Here is a 23,502-nt window from a genome sequence, read left to right as displayed (position 1 = left end):
TTTTACACAGCGAACTGGGGTTGTACTTGAACCAACTTAATTGAATTGTGTCAGCTGATAACACCTGAATGAATTAAGTTAAAAGGATCAAGCTGAAGGTCAAAGGTCAAACACTAAATTCAGCGAAACAACTTTCCTGGTCGCAATTTTTGAAATTATGCCTCCAAATTTAGCATGGATATAGTGACAGGCCTTGCCCATAAGCCATTGCCTGGGATAAGCGATTGACCTTGACCTTCAGGGTTTCACTTGAGGTCAAAGGTCACCTAAATTGGGTCAAACTTAAGATTACAGTAAAACATGTCATGTACTTTGCAAAATTAAAGGGCTCCATGAGATGATCCAGAATATAGCAACCTTTTAAAGTTATGACTTCATTTGATGACATCATCATGAAAATGCAAAATTTTAATTTTTAAGGGTTTCCTTTAACTCAGCACATAGTTTACATCGCAGACTTTAGCAACTTCACATATAGCAACCCTAGCAAGATACCTTTCACCTCACAAAAGAATCAAGCTAAAGGTCAGAGATCAAGGTCACAGCAAGGTCAAAGACTAAATTCATTTAAACAACTTTCCTGGTTGAAATTTTTGAAATTATACCTCCAATTCTGGCATGGACATTGTGATGCCCATAACCCATTACCGGGGATAAGCAATTGATCTCGACTTTCAGGGCTTTGCTTGAGGCCAAATGTCACCTAAATTAGGTCAAAGTTCAGATTACAGCAAATGAGGGGATCCAAAAGATAGAATTCAAAAGACTCTTGTAAAATCATATGTAGCAGTCTTACGGAGATTACTTTCAGCACACAAAAGGGTCAGTGTCGAGGTCAAGGTCACAGGAAGGTCAATTGTTAAAATCACAAAAAAATTGCTGGTTGCAATTTGTGCTTTTTTGCCTCCAAATTTGGCATAAATATAGTATATTCCCTTGCCTGTCAGTCCCTCTTCATGGTGACCATTCCTCATGTTAGTCTCTTTTGTTCACCTTTTGGCAAGATATCGGCCACTCTCAGGGTAACAGTTTTCATTTGCCTGTCTGTCTGTCTGTCTGTTAGCAGGATTACATCAAAACTACTGAACGGATTTTTATAAAATTTTCACCACAGTTAGATATTAAGCCATGGAAGAAACCATTAAATTTTAGAGGTGATCCGGATCCCGATTCTGGGTGAAGTTTCACTTTATATAGGCTTTGAAGGATTACTATTAGCAGGATTATGCCAAAAACTACTGCATGGATTTTGACAAAATTTTCAACACATACATATTAGGCCATGGAAGTTTACATTTTGGAGGTGATTTGGATCTGGATCCAGATTATGGATCAAGATTCACTTTATATATGCTTTGAAGGATAATTCAAAAGTACTTCACAGATTCTCAACAAATTTGCACCACAGATAGATATTATGACATGGAAGACTCCAGTGAATTTTGGAAGTGATCCGGATCCAGATCTGGATTTCTAGATCAAGAATTCCCTTTATATAGGCTTTGAAGGATTACTTCAAAGCTACTTCATGGATTCTCACCAAATTTGTACCACAGATAGATATTAGGGCATCCGGATCCAGATTGGCAGACATCAGAAATCTCTTATTGCTGTTGTTTCTTATGGTTTTTAGATATTTAAGAGGATGGAGAAATATCATTCATATATGAAGGCACAACAAATGCTATGACAAAAGGTTTCATACAGTCTAAATGGGTATATCCTTTGGGTGGGCATGCAGACGGTGGTATGTGTATGTGTGTGTATGTGAAATAACAACCATCTCCCTCTCCCTCACTGCATCAGAGGTTTGCAGCCACATGCCATGTGGTTTGGCAAACAACTCCAGACTGGTGAATATAGACTTCTAATTACATGTTCCATCAAAACTCACTGATGTCAATGTGAGACTCAAAAAAAAAAAATAGGTTGATGGTATTTTAGACATAACCATATATGGTTTTGCAGGAAACATGCTTGAGCCTCTGGAAGTAAATATTGAAAGATTTTATACAAAACAGTATACACATTTAGGTACAATAAGCTAAATATCTATGGTTGAACTGTTTATATAACCTGCATCATCAGTTTTAGCCATAAGTGAATGATGTTGTGACTAGAATCTGCTGTGTCTCAGCAGTTCACATTACTGCAAATTCCTCTTGGAATTTGTCAAAATAGAACATTTGAAACAGCAAATATTAGTAGAATATATAGAAAAATAAACGTCTCTTTCACCGGAAATAACTCAAATGGTGTCTGCCTCTGGTTTCCTCTGAGTGGGTGAGTTTGCTATTTTTGCTGACCACAAATCCTATGGTTCAGAATGTTAAACTATATTTCACAGAGGGGGTGGATGGCATGTCGCGACTGAAAGAAACAAGTGTGTTTGTGTGTGTGTGTGTGTGTGTGTGTGTGTGTGTGTGTGTGTGTGTGTGTGTGTGTGTGTGTGTGTGTGTGTGTGTGTGTGTGTGTGTGTGTGGCGTATATGTGCAATCATCGTCTTGCCAGCATGTATATTTTGAGCTTGATGTCCGGAACAAATACACCCTCGCATGTCTAAAACAGAGACAAGTGGAAGTGATGCAACTGCTTTAATTGAGGTTAAATACTCAGCCCTGACATCGTACTCTTATTGTCCCAGCTGGCAGAGAGTGGAACAGGATTCTCCTTACAACCGCTGGCAACAACTCTTACATTGTAAGCTGACTCCAACAGACAAAAAGGTAAGCAATCTTTTAATTGTTATAATTTATTAGTGTTGTTTATAACATTGCTGTTTGTTAGTAATTATGTGGATTACATATTTTTTGTTACAGAATGAAGATTACCATATTCACACTTTGCCTGATTGGGGCAGTTTTCGCCAACCCAGTGAGTAAATATACAAATCTTAAAAATGAATATTGTGTAATTTAATGCACATGTACCAAAATGTATACATTTTTAACTTCTACCCACATTTCATGCCTCATATTGTTCTAATTGTGGACTCATGTGATATGCATATTCTAAAATCAGTTGTAATTAATAGAAGTCAAATGGAAATAAATTTAATCAAACACAGATTTAGAACCTGTTAACGCAGTGAAATTCACTGGCAGAACTGATGATCATTGAACAGATAAATGACAACTATTATAAGAGGTTCAGTTAACGTATTTTCCAGTGTATAAGTCAAAACCTTTTTCCTAGATTGACAGGTCCTGTGAGTTATACTTCAGTACAACGTACATACCAAAAAACACATATTTTTATTAATAATAATTATTATGATTATTTATATAGAAAGCACTATATCAAAGAACTAAACTAAATAAACTGTAATAATAAAAGAATAAATACAAATAATAAAAAGTGCATGACATCAATGTACAAAAGTCCCAAATTAACGAGCTAATACAGAAAAAGGTGTGTTTTATACTCCAGTGTGAATAAAATAAGCAATAATAATAAAAAACAACAATAAAAAAAATACACTTCAACAGTGTTCAAAAATCTCAACTCAAATATGTGATAATATGGGGGGAAAAGGTGCTATTTATACTCCTGCATGACTTATACTCCAGAAAAAAACAGAGTAAATGTGTTTATAGGCTATGTTTTGCTTGGCCTTGACCTTTGACCAATCTGGTCCATAACTTAATCATCTGGAGAAACAAACCCAAGTAGTATTTCCACAAAGTCTGATAAAAACCTTCCAGCCTTTTGGTGGAATCCAACCTCCTTCCTGTTATTTTGTTATTCTGTTCACACACAGACATACACACAAGGAAATTACAATACCCTGTTCACAACGTGCACAAGGAGTTAAACGTGTTTTTACCTAGAATAAACAGAAAATCAGATCAGAAGTGCTTAGAGGGCACCGTGACACCCACATTTCAAAGTAACGGATATGTAGAGAAAATGTTTCATGCTCTTTTAAACAATCACATTTTCTTATATATAAGCATGGAGCAAGAAATTTGACCTTGACATCAAAATTAAATAACTTATTTCTATGCATAGTCTCAACATACATGCTAAGTTTGAGCAAAATCATGTTAGGCATCCTGAAGGCACCTTAGTAGTATTCCCACATACAAGCAGTCATACGTAGCTACAGGGAGGTGAAGGTGATCATAAGGTCCAACTATCTTCTTTTTATATTTCTGTAACAAACAAACTAACATTGGCAAACACAAAACTAACCTGTCAGACAAAATAACTCATTTACGCTACGGATCATGATCTGGAAGACCAAGACTCAAACAAAACATGCCTTAATAGATTTGTTGTTACAGAGGCTGAAAATACTTCAAACCCAGATCCAGCTTTAATAGTCAGCATAGGAGATGATGTGCTGCTTTGACTTCATACTGTGAGCTATAAAACAATCTAGTGCATGTACACACAGTGGTCACAAGGGGGCAGCACAGCACTTCTTGTTTTTCATGGAACAATGTTTAAAACAAGGGTCAATCAAATCTTCTGAACCATTTTGAGGTGCTGTTTCGAGTTACCAATCAGTAATGACAAAACGTTTTGGCATCATCCCCAGCCGCACATTCTGTCTACTCTTTCATTCTGCTTTTACTTTCCCATATTTCTATATTTGGGCATGTGTTTGACAACTTAATAGACATTGTGTTTCTACATGTAGTTGCTTGTGTACCTTGTTATGTGATGCTTATATCAGGGGTGGTACAGATGAGCTCAGTGTTTCAGCAGGTGGCAGACAAATTGCATGTTGTTGTTGCTCATTCGGTGCTCCTGTTTTGTTTGGGATCACCACAACGGATACAACCAGATCCGCATTGTTCTTTGGCACAAGTTTTACGGATGCCCTTCCTGACGCAACTCCAGCTTTACCTGCAGAAACGCACACAGGCCCTGGTGTTCCGAAGAGGTCTCCCATTCAAGTACTAACCAGGCCCCACACTGCTTAGCTTCTGAGATCTGACAGGATCAGGCTCACACAAATCAAATCAAATTTATTAATTTATATAGCACCAATTCATAATGAAATCATCTCAAGGTGCTTCACACAACATAATAATAACAGAAAAAACTGAATTAAAAATTTAAAAACACAATAAAAAGACAAAGCCATAAAATAATACAAAAATAAAAACACATCATAACACTAATGATAAAACAAGGAAAACAAATGAGTCTTTAAACGTGACTTAAAAGTCTCCACAGTATCCGACTGCCGTATGTGTGCTGGGAGATTGTTCCACAGAGCTGGGGCGCGGTAGGAGAAAGCTCTGTGACTTTTTATTCACCCTGGGAACACATAGAAGTCCTGCACCCTGAGAACGCAGGGCCCGAGCTGGTACATAGGGGCTTACCAGGTCAGCCAGATAGGGAGGTACAAGTCCATGAACAATCTTATAAACTAATAACAGTACTTTAAAATCCGATCTTGCAGCAACTGGGAGCCAGTGCAGGGACGCCAAAACGGGCGTAATGTGGTCAAACTTTCTGCTTTGTGTCAAAGGTCTGGCAGCAGCATTTTGAACCAGTTGAAGACCCCAACTTGTTGACATAGAGCAGATTGGCTGCCGCAAACAAATTGCCTGTAATAAGTACAATAGCTGTTTGTAATCCATCTAACACCATCCAGCAGGTGTCAGACATGTCTGTGGGACACTACATAGGCAAAACAAAGTTGCTTTCCAGGTTGATCTAGTGCATCAAAGTTGACCACCAACTAACTAGTTTGTCCTCATAATGTGCTTGTTTTAATTTGGCAAGTTACAAGTTGATAATATTTGTTGTTTTTCAGTTATTGCAACACAACCTGGCTGGCATGGACTAACTCACTCACCAGTGGTGTCAAAAGTACACACATTTGTTACTTAAGTAGAAGTATAGATACTGCAGTTTAAAAACACTCTGGTAAAAGTTGAAGTATCAACTTGACCTCTTTACTCAAGTAAAAGTGAAAAAGTATGTGCTCCAAAACCTACTTAAAGTATAAAAGTATAAAGTAACCTTTAAAAAAAAACAAAAAAAAAAAAGGTAGATGCCACTATATGAATTGAAAGCTTAATTTAAAAAATGATTCATTCTACATGTGGCCCAAGACCCAAAACCCAAAATTACCCCCCAACACCACCTGCACGAAAATGGTTCAATTCTAGAAGCTCTGAAATGCAATCTGGGACTATTCCAGATGATAAACTGCAGTGAGTGCAGCATCCATTTAGTGAAGAAAAAAAAAAAACACACACACAACTTTCCTTATTCAAATTCATTCCAGTAGTATTCTGCTCTTACTAGGATGCAGCAGTTTGGCAGATAGTTCTGGAAGAAATCACTGAAGAAATTAACAAATTGAAAATATGGTTTGGTAACAAACTGTCATTAAATAAGACAGGGATGAAGTGGAGCAGAGGTGTCAAGTAACGAAGTACAAATACTTCGTTACTGTACTTAAGTACACTTTTTAGGTATCTATACTTTACTCCTTTACTTATTTTTCTGCCTACTTCTGACTTCTACTCATTACATTTTCACACAAGTATCTGTACTTTCTATTCCTTACATTTTTAAAACAAACAGCCTCGTTACTCTTGGCTTCAGCGCCGGTGGATGTGCGCTGACACCGCGGCTCCACCTGAAGCTCGAGGTGCCAGCGCAGTTCCACCGGCGCGGCTTTACCGAGGTGCCAGCGCGGATTTATCTGACCATGGGCCCGAAGAAGGCACTGACGGCAGAGGAGGGAGACGATATCAAGAAGTCCCTGGACTTTTTGTCTGAGGAAATCTCTGTTGTTAAAATGCAGCACAAATCCATTATGGAGCTGGTGGAAGAAGTGAAGGCTCTCCGGATCCAGAATGCCGAGAAAGACCGGCGTCTGGTGCACCTGGAGAACCGTGTTGCGGAGTTGGAACAGTACACAAGGATGAACGACGTTATTATTACAGGAATTCATATTAAACCTCGATCCTACGCACGGGCGGTGTCAGAAGACAGCGGAGGGGAGGCCAGTGAGCAGGAGGCCAGCTCAGTGGAACAACAGGTGGCTGACTTCCTGCAATCTAAAGGTATTCAAATGGACTGTAATAACATTGAAGCGTGCCACCCCCTGCCCAGGAGAGAGGATGGAGACAAGCGAGCAGTTATAATGAGGTTTGTCAACAGAAAACATAAAATGGCATTGTTAAAACAGGGACAGAAACTTAAAGGAACAAACGTATTCATCAATGAACATCTGACCAAAAGAAACACAGACATCACCAGGAAAGCTCGTCTCTTAAAAAAGCAGGGAAAAATTCAACAGACATGGACATCCAACTGCAAAACATTCATCAAACTGAACGGAACACCAGAACAATCGAAGGTTATGGTAATCAGGAACATCGAGGAACTGGACAAATACGACCAATAAGGTATGAGGACACAAACACATCACAACACCATGACACAGACCAGAGGAACCTATTCATCTACTACATCATCTACATCTGGAGACAAGAAGGATATAACTCACAGGATTGATGATCATGGAAAAGTAGAACTGAGAACATTTAAATACACAGACCACAATGTACTGGACTTGGAGCACGATATAGACCCGGACAATAATTTCTTCTCAAATATCAATGACAGTTGTTGCTATTATACAGATGAACAGTTTAATCGGATCATTAAAACGGATAACAAATTATCAATAGTCCATTTCAACAGCAGAAGTCTGTATGCAAACTTTAACATTAAAGAATATTTAAGTCAGTTTAAAAAAATATTTAACATAATTGCTATATCAGAAACATGGATCAATGAAGATAAAGGAATGGATTTTGAACCAATCGAAGCAGTGGTTCGCAGATTGAAGCAATGCTTCGACCTATTGTTTCGTTTATTCTTTCTTTCTTTCGCTTAATTTTCCCCCGCTAAAACCCTAAAGAGCATACTTCTGTGAGTATTATTTACCTTTTCTATGTTAAAACGACCTCTTATGGTCTTCTGAAACAGTTGATAGATGTATTTTATAACTTAAAAACGGGAGTGACGCTAACGCGTTAACATGTCTATGGCATTTTCAATGTTAAAAGTTAGCATGAAGTAGTTCCAGCTGTCTTCACATTTGGGTGCATTTGTTTTGTAATATTTCTTAAATTTATTTTTGTTTATATATTAATAATCTAATGATTATTATATACAATTTCAGAGAAAGAGACAAAAAGAACCTGAATAGAAACACAACAGAAAATAAAATATAAAAGCAACTAACAATGAACATACATAAATAAATACATACATACATACAGAAATAAATAATTGTTTCCTGTGAACACCTAGTGATTCTTACACCTCCATTTCGTCCTTGTTTTATTTGTTTAATGACAGTTTGTTTCGGTCAAACCATATTTTCAGTTTGTTAATTTCTTCAGTGATTTCCTCCAGAACTATCTGCCAAACTAGAAAACTGCTGCATCCTAGTAAGAGCAGAATACTACTGGAATGAATTTGAATAAGGAAAGTTGTTTTTTTTTTTTCTCACTAAATGGATGCTGCACTCACTGCAGTTTATTTTCTGGAATAGTCCCAGATTGCATCTCACAGCTTCTAGAATTGAAACATTTTCATGCAGGTGGTGTTGGGGGGTAATTTTGGGTTTTGGGTCTTGGGCCACATGTAGAACGAATCAGTTTTTAAATTAAGCTTTCAGTTCATATAGTGGCATCTACCTTTTTTTTTTTTTTTTAAAGGTTACTTTATACTTTAAGTAGGTTTTGGAGCACATACTTTTTCACTTTTACTTGAGTAAAGAGGTCAAGTTGATACTTCAACTTTTACCAGAGTGTTTTTAAACTGCAGTATCTATACTTCTACTTAAGTAACAAATGTGTGTACTTTTGACACCACTGAAGTGGAGGTGTAAGAGTCACTAGGTGTTCACAGGAAACACTTATTTATTTATGTATGTATGTATTTATTTATGTATGTTCATTGTTAGTTGCTTTTATATTTTCTGTTGTGTTTCTATTCAAGTTCTTTTTGCCTCTTTCTCTAAAATTGTATATAATAATCATTAGATTATTAATATATGAACAAAAATAAATTTAAGAAATATTACAATTTGAAAACAAATGCACCCGAACGTGATGAGAGCTGCAATTGCTTAATGCTAAGTTTTAACATTGAAAATGCCATAGACATGCTAACACGTTAGCGTCGCTCCCGTTTTTAAGTTATAAAATACATCTATCAACTGTTTCAGAAGACCATAACAGGTCGGTTTAACATAGAAAAGGTAAATAATACTTACAGAAGTATGCTCTTTAGGGTTTTAGCGGGGGAAAATTAAGCGAAAGAAAGAAAGAATAAACGAAGCAATAGGTCGAAGCATTGCTTCAATCTGCGAACCACTGCTTCAATTGGTTCACGGTTCAAAGCAAAGCCGTGCTGCAGAAAAGTTGATTACAGGCGCACATGACGTGAAATATACAACCCCTGGCAAAAATTATAGAATCACCGGCCTCGGAGGATGTTCATTCAGTTGTTTAATTTTGTAGAAAAAAAGCAGATCACAGACATGACACAAAACTAAAGTCATTTCAAATGGCAACTTTCTGGCTTTAAGAAACACTATAAGAAATCAGGAAAAATAATTGTGGCAGTCAGTAACGGTTACTTTTTTAGACCAAGCAGAGGGAAAAAAATATGGACTCACTCAATTCTGAGGAAAAAATTATGGAATCATGAAAAACAAAAGAACGCTCCAACACATCACTAGTATTTTGTTGCACCACCTCTGGCTTTTATAACAGCTTGCAGTCTCTGAGGCATGGACTTAATGAGTGACAAACAGTACTCTTCATCAATCTGGCTCCAACTTTCTCTGATTGTTGTTGCCAGATCAGCTTTGCAGGTTGGAGCCTTGTCATGGACCATTTTCTTCAACTTCCACCAAAGATTTTCAATTGGATTAAGATCCGGACTATTTGCAGGCCATGACATTGACCCTATGTGTCTTTTTGCAAGGAATGTTTTCACAGTTTTGCTCTATGGCAAGATGCATCATCATCTTGAAAAATTATTTCATCATCCCCAAACATCCTTTCAATTGATGGGATAAGAAAAGTGTCCAAAATATCAATGTAAACTTGTGCATTTATTGATGATGTAATGACAGCCATCTCCCCAGTGTCTTTACCTGACATGCAGCCCCATATCATCAATGACTGTGGAAATTTACATGTTCTCTTCAGGCAGTCATCTTTATAAATCTCATTGGAACGGCACCAAACAAAAGTTCCAGCATCATCACCTTGCCCAATGCAGATTCGAGATTCATCACTGAATATGACTTTCATCCAGTCATCCACAGTCCACGATTGCTTTTCCTTAGCCCACTGTAACCTTGTTTTTTTCTGTTTAGATGTTAATGATGGCTTTCGTTTAGCTTTTCTGTATGTAAATCCCATTTCCTTTAGGCGGTTTCTTACAGTTCGGTCACAGACGTTGACTCCAGTTTCCTCCCATTCGTTCCTCATTTGTTTTGTTGTGCATTTTCGATTTTTGAGACATATTGCTTTAAGTTTTCTGTCTTGACGCTTTGATGTCTTCCTTGGTCTACCAGTATGTTTGCCTTTAACAACCTTCCCATGTTGTTTGTATTTGGTCCAGAGTTTAGACACAGCTGACTGTGAACAACCAACATCTTTTGCAACATTGCGTGATGATTTACCCTCTTTTAAGAGTTTGATAATCCTCTCCTTTGTTTCAATTGACATCTCCCGTGTTGGAGCCATGATTCATGTCAGTCCACTTGGTGCAACAGCTCTCCAAGGTGTGATCACTCCTTTGTAGATGCAGACTAACGAGCAGATCTGATTTGATGCAGGTGTTAGTTTTGGGGGATGAAAATTTACAGGGTGATTCCATAATTTATTCCTCAGAATTGAGTGAGTCCATATTTTTTTCCCTCTGCTTGGTCTAAAAAAGTAACCGTTACTGACTGCCACAATTTTTTTCTTGATTTCTTATAGTGTTTCTTAAAGCCAGAAAGTTGCCATTTGAAATGACTTTTTAGTTTTGTGTCATGTCTGTGATCTGCTTTTTTTCTACAAAATTAAACAACTGAATGAACATCCTCCGAGGCCGGTGATTCCATAATTTTTGCCAGGGGTTGTATATATATAAACATTAAACTGAAGCCAAGAGTAACGAGGCTTTTTGTTTTAAAAATGTAAGGAATAGAAAGCACAGATACTTGTGTGAAAATGTAATGAGTAGAAGTCAGAAGTAGGCAGAAAAATAAGTAATGGAGTAAAGTATAGATACCTAAAAAGTGTACTTAAGTACAGTAACGAAGTATTTGTACTTCGATACTTGACACCTCTGTCACTCACCCACCTACCTACATATTTGCTCTTCTAGGCATCCTGAAGATATATCCTAGTTAATCAATCAGGATAGATGCTCCCAAAACAAAAAAAAAAAAACATCTAAAACCTCAATGATACAAACAGCATGAGGATTCAAACAAAAAAGAACCTGTTTTTCTGCAGTGTTTAACTTTCATCTTTACATTTGCTTTCTGACAGATTTTGAAACCAAGTGGCCTTGAAGCAAACATGGTGAGTGCTCCTAAAAGGTACTGACCCCAAGACGACACGGTTGCAACCGCTATATTATTTGACAAAACATTCTTGGATTCCCACACTGGTCCTGGCTCCGAGAACTCATTCCCTGTTTACCTCCACCACCTCCATAAATACTGCTCTCACTAAAAACAACATCACGTTTGGCCCTTACAGTGCAGGTCCTGTAATATGATTAATTACACATTCTTTGGTTGCAAGACATTGTCTTTTTGTGGTGTAGACAGACCAAAAAAAAAAAAAAGTAAGACTAGGTTTGGTCACTCATGGCTTCCCCAGACCTCAAGAGAATTCCCATTTTGCTTGTTTACCACAGAAAGAGCCTGAACACATCAATTAACAAGATTATTTTATATAGCACTTTTCCATCTGAATCAGAAGTGCAAAGTGTTTTGCAATGATGCTTCACATTCACCCACACCGATGTCAGGGTGCTGCAGTGCAAGGCGCTCACTATGCACCGGAAGCAACATGGAAATGAATGACCTAGCCCAAGGGCCCTTTGTGATTTTCTGGCCAGATGGAGGCTTGAACCCAGGATCCTCTGGTGTTAAACCCACCAGTTTAGATTAGATAGATGGACAGACAGACAGACAGACAAATTAATCTCATAGTCACTGTCAGCCACACCTGCTCCTTCAACATCAATTCAAATCCAAAAATCCTCTCATCATCCAGCAGGTGGCACACATCAATGGGAGATTACACAGGCACAACAAACTTCTTTTTGTAACTGGTCTGGTCCATCAAAATTCACCAAATTATAATGAATTTGCCCTCATTATATGCACTTTCATTTTGCTAAGTTAGACTATGATAGCATTTATTGTTTTTAAGTTTTCATATTAAACTGGAGAGGATTGCTATTATCCAGCTATTCACTCACTGCATTCTACATGGTGCATGTCTAGGCTTTTCAAAAGAATTTGCCCACCATTTCTTACAGAGAAGATTATAAAATTTTTAATATGTTGAAAACATTCAAGACTTGGCTGAAAAGAATCAGGCCAAAAGTTGACTTTAAAGTTGGCCTTGTCACAATGCAGACTTGAGGACCTTGTTTTTATTTTGATTATTTTAATCAGTGGATACAAAATAAGTATGACGCTGTTATAGATCAACATTAAGCAGTTTTGCTCTCACTCTTTCTTTTTCTCTCTTTCTGTCTCCCCCTAGATCCAAAGTGTGTCTGCTTCAGAATCATCAGAAAATAGCAATTTAGAAATTCAGGTAAAGTGTTGCTTTTTGATGCAAAATACATCTTTTTACAGTGGGGGTTTTCATAATCAAATCATGATGGATGTGTGTTCCTGTTTATTCTGCAGAGTTCTGAAGAAAACACCTCGAATGAAGTAAGTCCTTCTGATTGCACAAATTCATGCCGAGCTTGAGAAGAATTCATTGTTTGAGGTTGCTGAACAAATGTATGTTTTTTCCCCCCTCCTAGAGTTCAGAGTCTGACTCATTGGAATCATTGGAGTCAGAAGACAAAGTCAGTATGAGCAGAAATGACTTTGATTGCTGCAAAGTGAAGCTTTTATAAGTTCCTAAAACTGTGCTGTAGTCTCTGAGTGTCCCGCACATTTAGCTCTCATTCAGTCACGTTGTTTGTTTTTTTTTACTCCCACAGACAGACTCCTTGGATGAAACCAGCGATAACAGTCGGGGCAGTGAGGAGAACATTCAGAAGGTAAGATTCCTTTTTAAACTTTAAAAAAATGTTTTTTGTGATCAATTTCAGCAACACTTAACGTGCTTTAATCTCTGGAACAGGACTGGATTCGAGTGTTTTCCAATGTTGTCAGAGATGGGAGTGTGGAAGATAATGACAGCGAAGAGGTCAAAGGTCAGTCAGACGCCACTGACAGCAGCGACAGCAGCGACACCTCCAGCGACAGCACAGACGCCACCGACAGCAGCGACACCTCCAGCGACAGCACAGACGCCACCGACAGCAGCGACACCTCCAGCGACAGCACAGACGCCACCGACAGCCCCAACAGCAGCGACACCTCCAGCGACAGCACAGACGCCACCGACAGCCCCGACAGCAGCGACAGCACCAGCAGTGAAAGCAGCGAGAGCACCGAAGAGAGCAATGGCAGTGACAGCACAGAGCAGGTCAACGGCAAAGACTGCACACGTGGAGATCAGATCAAAACCTGTGAAAGCCAGGAATATTTTTTCCAGGACGTCGGAGACGACGCCCCGAACCCAGTGGACCACTTTATGTCACCAGATCAGGATCACAGGGAGTTTAGTCTGAGGAGATGATGATGACAAACTAGTGGTCACTCAGAGAGTGTACACTTCCGCTACCGCTGATATTTCCTTCTCTCCCTTCATGCTCATCACACACTGTTAAAAAAAGAAATAAATATGTTTTAATGTAAAAACTGGCAGCTGTTGTCAGAATTTCCCTGTTTAAAATACTCTGCAAATGTGAAGAATCTGACAGTCCAAATTTTGTATTACAGTCATATATATATATATATATATATTTATATATATATGAAGCAGGTTTTTTATCTGTTGTGCTAATTATTGTGTTCAGTTATAATGTTTTTATTATACTTTACTCTGTGAAGCACTTTGTCTCAAGTTAAAGTGCAATACAAAAAAATTGTTGATGTTTTTAACATTTGCATGGCCATGTTGTTGGCAGATATTTTTGTTTAACTGAAGAAATATTTTACCAATTTTTGAATGCATTTCTTATTTTCTGTATACTGTACGGTAATATATATTTAAAATGATTTACTATCATAGATTCTGCATTTTGCTGATCATTATCAGAGATCATTATCATATTTTCAGAAATATTTTACTGTAGCAATGAAATGTTATTGAACACTATTAAAGAGTTTGTTTCAAAAAGAAAGCTGTGCTAAATTTGAATTTCATGTTAAAAGACTCGACAATCAGCACAGGTTCTACATTTGCATGTGCACTGATTGCTTTTTCAAATGATCCCAAAATGAAATTTGATATAATTTCGTCTTCATATATTTGATATCGCACTGGAAACATATAGCACATAAAGAAACTCACCAGAACCCAGTTACGACATCTATGTCAAATCCTAGGGCTCCAATGGCAAGACAGACTACCTGACGTTGAAGTGTTGAGTAATGCTAAGACCCCCAGTGCAGAGGCACTGATTACTGCATCACAGCTACGATGGGATGGGCATGTAGATTAGATTAGACGGAACTTTATTGATCCCTTGGAAAGACTTCCTCAGGGAAATTGAGGTTCCAGCAGCATTGTATGGCAGCACACAGGGCAAGAAGCACACAGAGTATCAAAAGAGAAAAAAAAACAGTTTGCAAATATAAATCCACAATACAAATACCAGACATACTGATCAATACTGGTTTACTGGCTACTAGTGTTATATTCTCATTCCCATCCTCTGTCTTCCTGTTACTCCTCCCCCTGAGTGAGGAGTTGTATAGTCTGATGGCCTGAGGGACAAAGGAGTTTTTCAGTCTGTTGGTCCTGCACTTGGGAAGAAGCAGTCTGTGGTTGAAGAGGCTCCTCTGGTTGTTGATGACAGTGACTGGCATCATCCATAATGTCCAGAAGTTTGTCAAGTGTTCTGTTCTCTGCCAACCACAGAGCCAGGCCGCCTGATCAGTTTGTCCAGCCTGGATGTGTCCTTCTTGGATGTGCTGCCCCCTCCCCCAGCACACCATGGAGTAAAAGAGGGCGCTGGCTACTACCAACTGGTAGAACATCTGCAGGAGTTTCCTGCAGATGTTAAACGGCTGCATCCTCCTCAGAAAGTACAGCCTGCTCTGTTCCTTCATGCACAGGTGCTTGGTGTCCAACACATGTCTGATTCAGGACTCCCTGATGGAGAGAGAAGGCAAGGAGGGCAAAAACTTTGCTTCAAAGATGTTCTGAAGAGACACATTAAGAACACAGGAATTAGTCCTGACACATGGGAGCAAGCTGCTGCCATCAAGAACAACTGGAGAGCATTGGTGAGGAGCTCAATAAGAAGCACTGAGGAGAAACAGCTCAAGGTTGTATGCTGTTAGGCTGACGTGTTGGCATCAGAATTTTGGCTCTCTGTTGGGACTGTTTACACAGAGACTGCTACCTGCTGCTTTGGACTTGAATTAACAGTCTTTTTCAAGACTTTTTTACTTTTTTACCTTTTTACTTTTTTTTTTTTTACTTTTTTACTGTGCTCCAACGCCTAAGGAAGACCTCTAACGGTCGAAACATCGCGACGGAGCACTTTTATCAGCTAACTTTCATCAGCGTTGGCAAGCTAACTAGCTTGCTAACGCTTTCGTTTTTATTTTTTTCTCTTTTAGCACTGTTGTCGTGCATTATCTGTGCTGCTCCACAGCGTGTTTAGTTGATTTTTATTTTATTTTAGCACCGTTGTCGTGCATTCGCTGTTGTCGTGCGTTGCCTGTGCTGCTTCATGGCCTGTTTGGTGCCTTGATTGGGGCACTCCTTCTGCTGAATCACCTTTAAATTATTTACACATTATTCACTTTGTGTGTTTTTAGGAATCCGCTAGGTTGCGTAGCTACTAGCTCTTAGCCGATTTAGCATGGCGGCTTCTCCTGTCTCACCCACACTTTTCTGCTCTGGGTGTGAAATGTTTAGTTATTCCTTGGCCTCCTTTAGCAGTAACGGTACTTGTAATAAGTGCAGCTTATTCGTAGCTTTGGAGGCCAGGCTGGGCGAATTGGAGACTCGGCTCCGCACCGTGGAAAATTCTACAGCTAGCCAGGCCCCTGTAGTCGGTGCGGACCAAGGTAGCTTAGCCGCCGCTAGTTCCCCCCTGGCAGATCCCGGGCAGTCGGGAAAGCAGGCTGACTGGGTGACTGTGAGGAGGAAGCGTAGCCCTAAACAGAAGCCCCGTGTACACCGTCAACCCGTTCACATCTCTAACCGTTTTTCCCCACTCGATGATACACTCGCCGAGGATCAAACTGTGGTTATTGGCGACTCTGTTTTGAGAAATGTGAAGTTAGCGACACCAGCAACCATTGTCAATTGTCTTCCGGGGGCCAGAGCAGGCGACATCGAAGGACATTTGAAATTGCTGGCTAAGGCTAAGCGTAAATTTGGTAAGATTGTAATTCACGTCGGCAGTAATGACACTCGGTTACGCCAATCGGAGGTCACTAAAATTAACATTAAATCGGTGTGTAACTTTGCAAAAACAATGTCGGACTCTGTTGTTTTCTCTGGGCCCCTCCCCAATCGGACCGGGAGTGACATGTTTAGCCGCATGTTCTCCTTGAATTGCTGGCTGTCTGAGTGGTGTCCAAAAAATGAGGTGGGCTTCATTGATAATTGGCAAAGCTTCTGGGGAAAACCTGGTCTTGTTAGGAGAGACGGCATCCATCCCACTTTAGATGGAGCAGCTCTCATTTCTACAAATCTGGCCAATTTTCTTGGATCCTCCAAACTGTGACTGTCCAGCGTTGGGACCAGGAGGCAGAGCTGTGGTCTTACACACCTCTCTGCAGCTTCTCTCCCCCTGCCATCCCCTCATTACCCCATCCCCGTAGAGACGGTGCCTGCTCCCAGACCACCAATAACCAGCAAAAATCTATTTAAGCATAAAAATTCAAAAAGAAAAAATAATATAGCACCTTCAACTGCACCACAGCCTAAAACAGTTAAATGTGGTCTATTAAACATTAGGTCTCTCTCTTCTAAGTCCCTGTTGGTAAATGATATAATAATTGATCAACGTATTGATTTATTCTGCCTAACAGAAACCTGGTTACAGCAGGATGAATATGTTAGTTTAAATGAGTCAACACCCCCGAGTCACACTAACTGTCAGAATGCTCGTAGCACGGGCCGGGGCGGAGGATTAGCAGCAATCTTCCATTCCAGCTTATTAATTAATCAAAAACCTAGACAGAGCTTTAATTCATTTGAAAGCTTGTCTCTTAGTCTTGTCCATCCAAATTGGAAGTCCCAAAAACCAGTTTTATTTGTTATTATCTATCGTCCACCTGGTCGTTACTGTGAGTTTCTCTGTGAATTTTCAGACCTTTTGTCTGACTTAGTGCTTAGCTCAGATAAGATAATTATAGTGGGCGATTTTAATATCCACACAGATGCTGAGAATGACAGCCTCAACACTGCATTTAATCTATTATTAGACTCTATCGGCTTTGCTCAAAAAGTAAATGAGTCCACCCACCACTTTAATCATATCTTAGATCTTGTTCTGACTTATGGTATGGAAATAGAAGACTTAACAGTATTCCCTGAAAACTCCCTTCTGTCTGATCATTTTTTAATAACATTTACATTTACCCTGATGGACTACCCTGCAGTGGGGAATAAGTTTCATTACACTAGAAGTCTTTCAGAAAGCGCTGTAACTAGGTTTAAGGATATGATTCCTTCGTTATGTTCTCTAATGTCATATACCAACACAGAGCAGAGTAGGTACCTAAACTCTGTAAGGGAGTTAGAGTATCTCGTCAATAGTTTTACATCCTCTTTGAAGACAACTTTGGATGCTGTAGCTCCTCTGAAAAAGAGAGCTTTAAATCAGAAGTGTCTGACTCCGTGGTATAACTCACAAACTCGTATCTTAAAGCAGATAACCCGTAAGTTGGAGAGGAAATGGCGTCTCACTAATTTAGAAGATCTTCACTTAGCCTGGAAAAAGAGTTTGTTGCTCTATAAAAAAGCCCTCCGTAAAGCTAGGACATCTTTCTACTCATCACTAATTGAAGAAAATAAGAATAACCTCAGGTTTCTTTTCAGCACTGTAGCTAAGCTGACAAAGAGTCAGAGCTCTATTGAGCTGAGTATTCCATTAACTTTAACTAGTAATGACTTCATGACTTTCTTTGCTAAAAAAATTTTGACTATTAGAGAAAAATTACTCATAACCATCCCAAAGATGTATCGTTATCTTTGGCTGCTTTCAGTGATGCCGGTATTTGGTTAGACTCTTTCTCTCCGGTTGTTCTGTCTGAGTTATTTTCATTGGTTGCTTCGTCCAAACCATCGGCATGTTTATTGGACCCCATTCCTGCCAGGCTGCTCAAGGAAGTCCTACCATTATTTAATGCTTCAATCTTAAATATGATCAATCTATCTTTATTAGTTGGTTATGTACCACAGGCCTTTAAGGTGGCAGTAATTAAACCATTACTTAAAAAGCCATCACTTGACCCAGCTATCTTAGCTAATTATAGGCCAATTTCCAACCTTCCTTTTCTCTCAAAGATTCTTGAGAGGGTAGTTGTAAAACAGCTAACTGATCACCTGCAGAGGAATGGTCTATTTGAAGAGTTTCAGTCAGGTTTTAGAATTCATCATAGTACAGAAACAGCATTAGTGAAGGTTACAAATGATCTTCTTATGGCTTCGGACAGTGGACTTATCTCTGTGCTTGTTCTGTTGGACCTCAGTGCTGCTTTTGATACTGTTGACCATAAAATTTTATTACAGAGATTAGAGCATGTCATAGGTATTAAAGGCACTGCGCTGCGGTGGTTTGAATCATATTTGTCTAATAGATTACAGTTTGTTCATGTAAATGGGGAATCTTCTTCACAGACTAAAGTTAATTATGGAGTTCCACAAGGTTCTGTGCTAGGACCAATTTTATTCACTTTATACATGCTTCCCTTAGGCAGTATTATTAGACGGTATTGCTTAAATTTTCATTGTTACGCAGATGATACCCAGCTTTATCTATCCATGAAGCCAGAGGATACACACCAATTAGCTAAACTGCAGGATTGTCTTACAGACATAAAGACATGGATGACCTCTAATTTCCTGCTTTTAAACTCAGATAAAACTGAAGTTATTGTACTTGGCCCCACAAATCTTACAAGCATGGTGTCTAACCAGATCGTTACTCTGGATGGCATTTCCCTGATCTCTAGTAATACTGTGAGAAATCTTGGAGTCATTTTTGATCAGGATATGTCATTCAAAGCGCATATTAAACAAATATGTAGGACTGCCTTTTTGCATTTACGCAATATCTCTAAAATCAGAAAGGTCTTGTCTCAGAGTGATGCTGAAAAACTAATTCATGCATTTATTTCGTCTAGGCTGGACTATTGTAATTCATTATTATCAGGTTGTCCTAAAAGTTCCCTAAAAAGCCTTCAGTTGGTTCAGAATGCTGCAGCTAGAGTACTGACGAGGACTAGCAGGAGAGAGCATATCTCACCCGTGTTGGCCTCGCTTCATTGGCTTCCTGTTAATTCTAGAATAGAATTTAAAATTATTCTTCTTACTTATAAGGTTTTGAATAATCAGGTCCCATCTTATCTTAGGGACCTCGTAGTACCATATTATCCCATTAGAGCGCTTCGCTCTCAGACTGCGGGCTTACTTGTAGTTCCTAGGGTTTGTAAGAGTAGAATGGGAGGCAGAGCCTTCAGCTTTCAGGCTCCTCTCCTGTGGAACCAGCTCCCAATTCAGATCAGGGAGACAGATACCCTCTCTACTTTTAAGATTAGGCTTAAAACTTTCCTTTTCGCTAAGGCTTATAGTTAGGGCTGGATCGGGTGACCCTGGACCATCCCTTGGTTATGCTGCTTTAGACGTAGATTGTGGGGGGGGTTCCCATGATGCACTGTTTCTTTCTCTTTTTGCTCCGTATGCATCACTCTGCATTTAATCATTAGTGATCGATCTCTGCCCCCTTTCACGGCATGTCTTTTTCCTGGTTTTTTCCCTCAGCCCCAACCAGTCTCAGCAGAAGACTGCCCCTCCCTGAGCCTGGTTCTGCTGGAGGTTTCTTCCTGTTAAAAGGAGTTTTTCCTTCCCACTGTTGCCAAGTGCTTGCTCATAGGGGGTCGTTTTGACCGTTGGGGTTTTTTATAATCATTGTATGGCCTTGCCTTACAATATGGAGCGCCTTGGGGCAACTGTTTGTTGTGATTTGGCGCTATATAAGAAAAAAGTTGATTGAAGTTGATTGAATACCGATGAACCCATGAAAGACGATACGCAATTGCAACATCATCTGGACACGCGTGTAATGCTCGTGGACGGCTCTGTCGCTCAAACGCAGGCTTTGCGGCTCACCTGAGAGCATGCAGGAAATCAATACCTCCCTCTACAACAGTCATCGTCGAAACCAATGGACTGCCGAAAAAGAAGGACAATATTTGAAATCTGTCGTCACAGATACAGTGTGAACCTCCACAATGGTTGATATTTCCCTTTCCGAATTCATAAACATCATATAATGTTTCAAAGAAGTGTTTTTTGTGCTGCTTCACGCTATTACTCATAACTGCCACTGGTCGGCTTGGTGCTTTGAGGATGGGGTCATGGGTTCGAGCCCCATACAGACAATAAATCAATTTCCCTTGTTTTTTGAATTATCATGACATGAAACTTGAAGTTATATTGTCTTCCAGAGGTGGTACTAAGTCACTGTCAAGTCATTCTCAAGTCATCAATCTGGAAGTTCCACGTCAAGTCTCAAGTCAGCTTGCAAACAATTGGTGGTCATTATGACTTGAGACTTGACTTGGGACTTGTTGATTCATGAGAGTGGCTTGATGGGGACTTTGTCCCAAATTCGCGTCCATCAAATTTGTGGCGTCTGGTCGCGCTTGGTGTGAACGCGGCATTAGAGTGCGAAAATTGAGCTTTAATGTTGGAATGTGATGTAAGTACCTGGATAACATTCAGATGACTGGCTTCCACACAGCTGACATGGGCTCAAGGTTGACTGGCACACTCCTGACTGATCGGCCAGCTCGCACTGGAATGCCCCTGTTAGCAGGGACGCCCAGCGTGGTCAGCACCTGTGAGAGCACAGACAACCCCTGGCTCCTTGTCGTAATGCACTCTAGGGCCGACTGCAGTTCTGCGCACAACTGCAGTAGCACTGGGCTTGGTAATCGAAATCGGCTTATGAGCAAATTATGGTCATTTGCAAGTAAATCCTTGCGTTCCATGAATACACTCTTGCGTCAGATTGCACCATTTGCAAGGTCCTCTAACAACGCTAACGCAGCCATTGCTGATGCCATTTTATGCATCACGTTGTGCATACTTTATATAATTGCAAACACGTGGGTGTGTTAATTGTTCATAAGTGTGTCTTTGGTGTGCACATCACTATGATGACTTCATGTTTTCACACTATTAACGATTCCCAGCATCACCTCTATGTGTCAACAGCGGAACAATAGCAATAGAAAAATTTGTATGCCAGTCAGGATTTTTGCGTGGTGCACCACACATTTCCTCAGTTATTTCACTTTTGATACACCTTAACGTTAGCATGGAAAAGGACGTACGCCACATTTTTGTGCATGCGCATACTTTGCACATGAGGCCTCAAGTCTTCAAAATAAATCAAAATAATCTGCACACACCTTTTAAACTAACCTCCTCAGACTCCCATACAGTGTGAGGTTTGGATATCTATATACATAAAGGGCTAATTCTGTCTGTCTGTCTACCCCCAAAATAGCCTTTTATGTAAGAAATAGCCTTTTATGTAAGACCAACTGAAAATTGCCGCCAAAATAGCCTTTTATGTAAGAAATAGCCTTTTATGTAAGACCAACTGAAAATTGCCCCCAAAATAGCCTGTATGTAAGACCATACAGTGTCCACCCCACTATCACATTTTAGTGCTGACAACAGTCCACAGATATCAAGTACATAAATCATTTTTATTACACCAATCTTACGGTTACTGGGCAACCAATAATTTAATGCTTTCATCGATTCTTTTTATCTATTTCTTTATGATGTCACAAAGCCCATGAGAACAAAGGCTCATATGTCATAAAGTCATGTGACCGTTAACCCACCACAAAGGACATAAATGCACTTTACAAGTGTTTGTGGGTGATTCTTTAACTACGGGCACTATTGGCCTTGTAAATGTAATTTCCACCACACCATTGCCTTACAATATAAAGCGCGTTGGGGCAACTGTTTGTTGTGATTTGGCGCTATATACATGTGCTCTGATGTCACTGTTTATCTCCATAGAAACTACCCAAACAATCTTTCATACAAACTGTTTAAAGGGACATTACAGTGTTGTGGTGGAAATTACGGCAATAGTGTGGGACAACTACATTTTGTTTAAAAAAATCACAACAGTTGTATGACATTGAATACCCCAATTATACTCAGCAAAAATATAAACGCAACACTTTTGGTTTTGCTCCCATTTTGTATGAGATTAACTCAACGATCTAAAACTTTTTCCACATACACAATATCACCATTTCCCTCAAATACTGTTCACAAACCAGTCTAAATCTGTGATAGTGAGCACTTCTCCTTTGCTGAGATAATCCATCCCACCTCACAGGTGTGCCATACCAAGATGCTGATTAGACACCATGATTAGTGCACAGGTGTGCCTCAAACTGTCCACAAAAAAAGGCCACTCTAAAAGGTGCAGTTTTGTTTTATTGGGGGGGGGGATACCAGTCAGTATCTGGTGTGACCACCATTTGCCTCATGCAGTGCAACACATCTCCTTCGCATCATCCGTGAAGAGAACACCTCTCCAATGTGCCAAACGGCAGTGAATGTGAGCATTTGCCCACTCAAATCGGTTACGACGACGAACTGGAGTCAGGTGGAGACCCCGATGAGGACGATGAGCATGCAGATGAGCTTCCCTGAGACAGTTTCTGACAGTTTGTGCAGAAATTATTTGGTTATGCAAACCGATTGTTCCAGCAGCTGTCCGAGTGGCTGGTCTCAGATGATCTTGGAGGTGAACATGCTGGATGTGGAGGTCCTGGGCTGGTGTGGTTACACGTGGTCTGCGGTTGTGAGGCTGGTTGGATGTACTACCAAATTCTCTGAAACACCTTTGGAGACGGCTTATGGTAGAGAAATGAACATTCAATACACGAGCAACAGTTCTGGTTGACATTCC

General features: G+C 39.7%; 1 protein-coding gene across 1 annotated transcript; it reads left to right on the top strand.

The window, feature by feature from the left end:
* The first annotated feature begins 2,640 nt into the window (after window positions 1-2,640).
* scpp1 (secretory calcium-binding phosphoprotein 1) lies at window positions 2,641-14,465 on the top strand. The gene is made up of 8 exons (XM_034188152.1): window positions 2,641-2,726; window positions 2,820-2,874; window positions 11,547-11,579; window positions 12,780-12,833; window positions 12,929-12,955; window positions 13,051-13,095; window positions 13,234-13,293; window positions 13,377-14,465. The coding sequence occupies exons 2-8, from the start codon at window positions 2,821-2,823 to the stop codon at window positions 13,875-13,877; spliced, it is 774 nt and encodes a 257-aa protein (XP_034044043.1). The 5' UTR covers window positions 2,641-2,726; window position 2,820; the 3' UTR covers window positions 13,878-14,465.
* Window positions 14,466-23,502: the final 9,037 nt, after the last annotated feature.

This window comes from Thalassophryne amazonica, chromosome 15, assembly GCF_902500255.1.
Source record: "Thalassophryne amazonica chromosome 15, fThaAma1.1, whole genome shotgun sequence".
Taxonomy (NCBI): Eukaryota; Metazoa; Chordata; class Actinopteri; order Batrachoidiformes; family Batrachoididae; genus Thalassophryne; species Thalassophryne amazonica.
Note: the sequence above shows the minus strand (reverse complement) of the source record. Positions and strands in the feature narration are given on the sequence as shown.

Bases quoted from the DNA above. Each gene is read 5' to 3' on its own strand.
- scpp1 (XM_034188152.1), top strand. From the start codon at position 2,821: ATGAAGATTACCATATTCACACTTTGCCTGATTGGGGCAGTTTTCGCC. The intron at 11,580-12,779 runs GTGAGTGCTCCT...GTCTCCCCCTAG, and splicing joins GTGGCCTTGAAGCAAACATG to ATCCAAAGTGTGTCTGCTTC. The intron at 13,096-13,233 runs GTCAGTATGAGC...TTACTCCCACAG, and splicing joins CATTGGAGTCAGAAGACAAA to ACAGACTCCTTGGATGAAAC.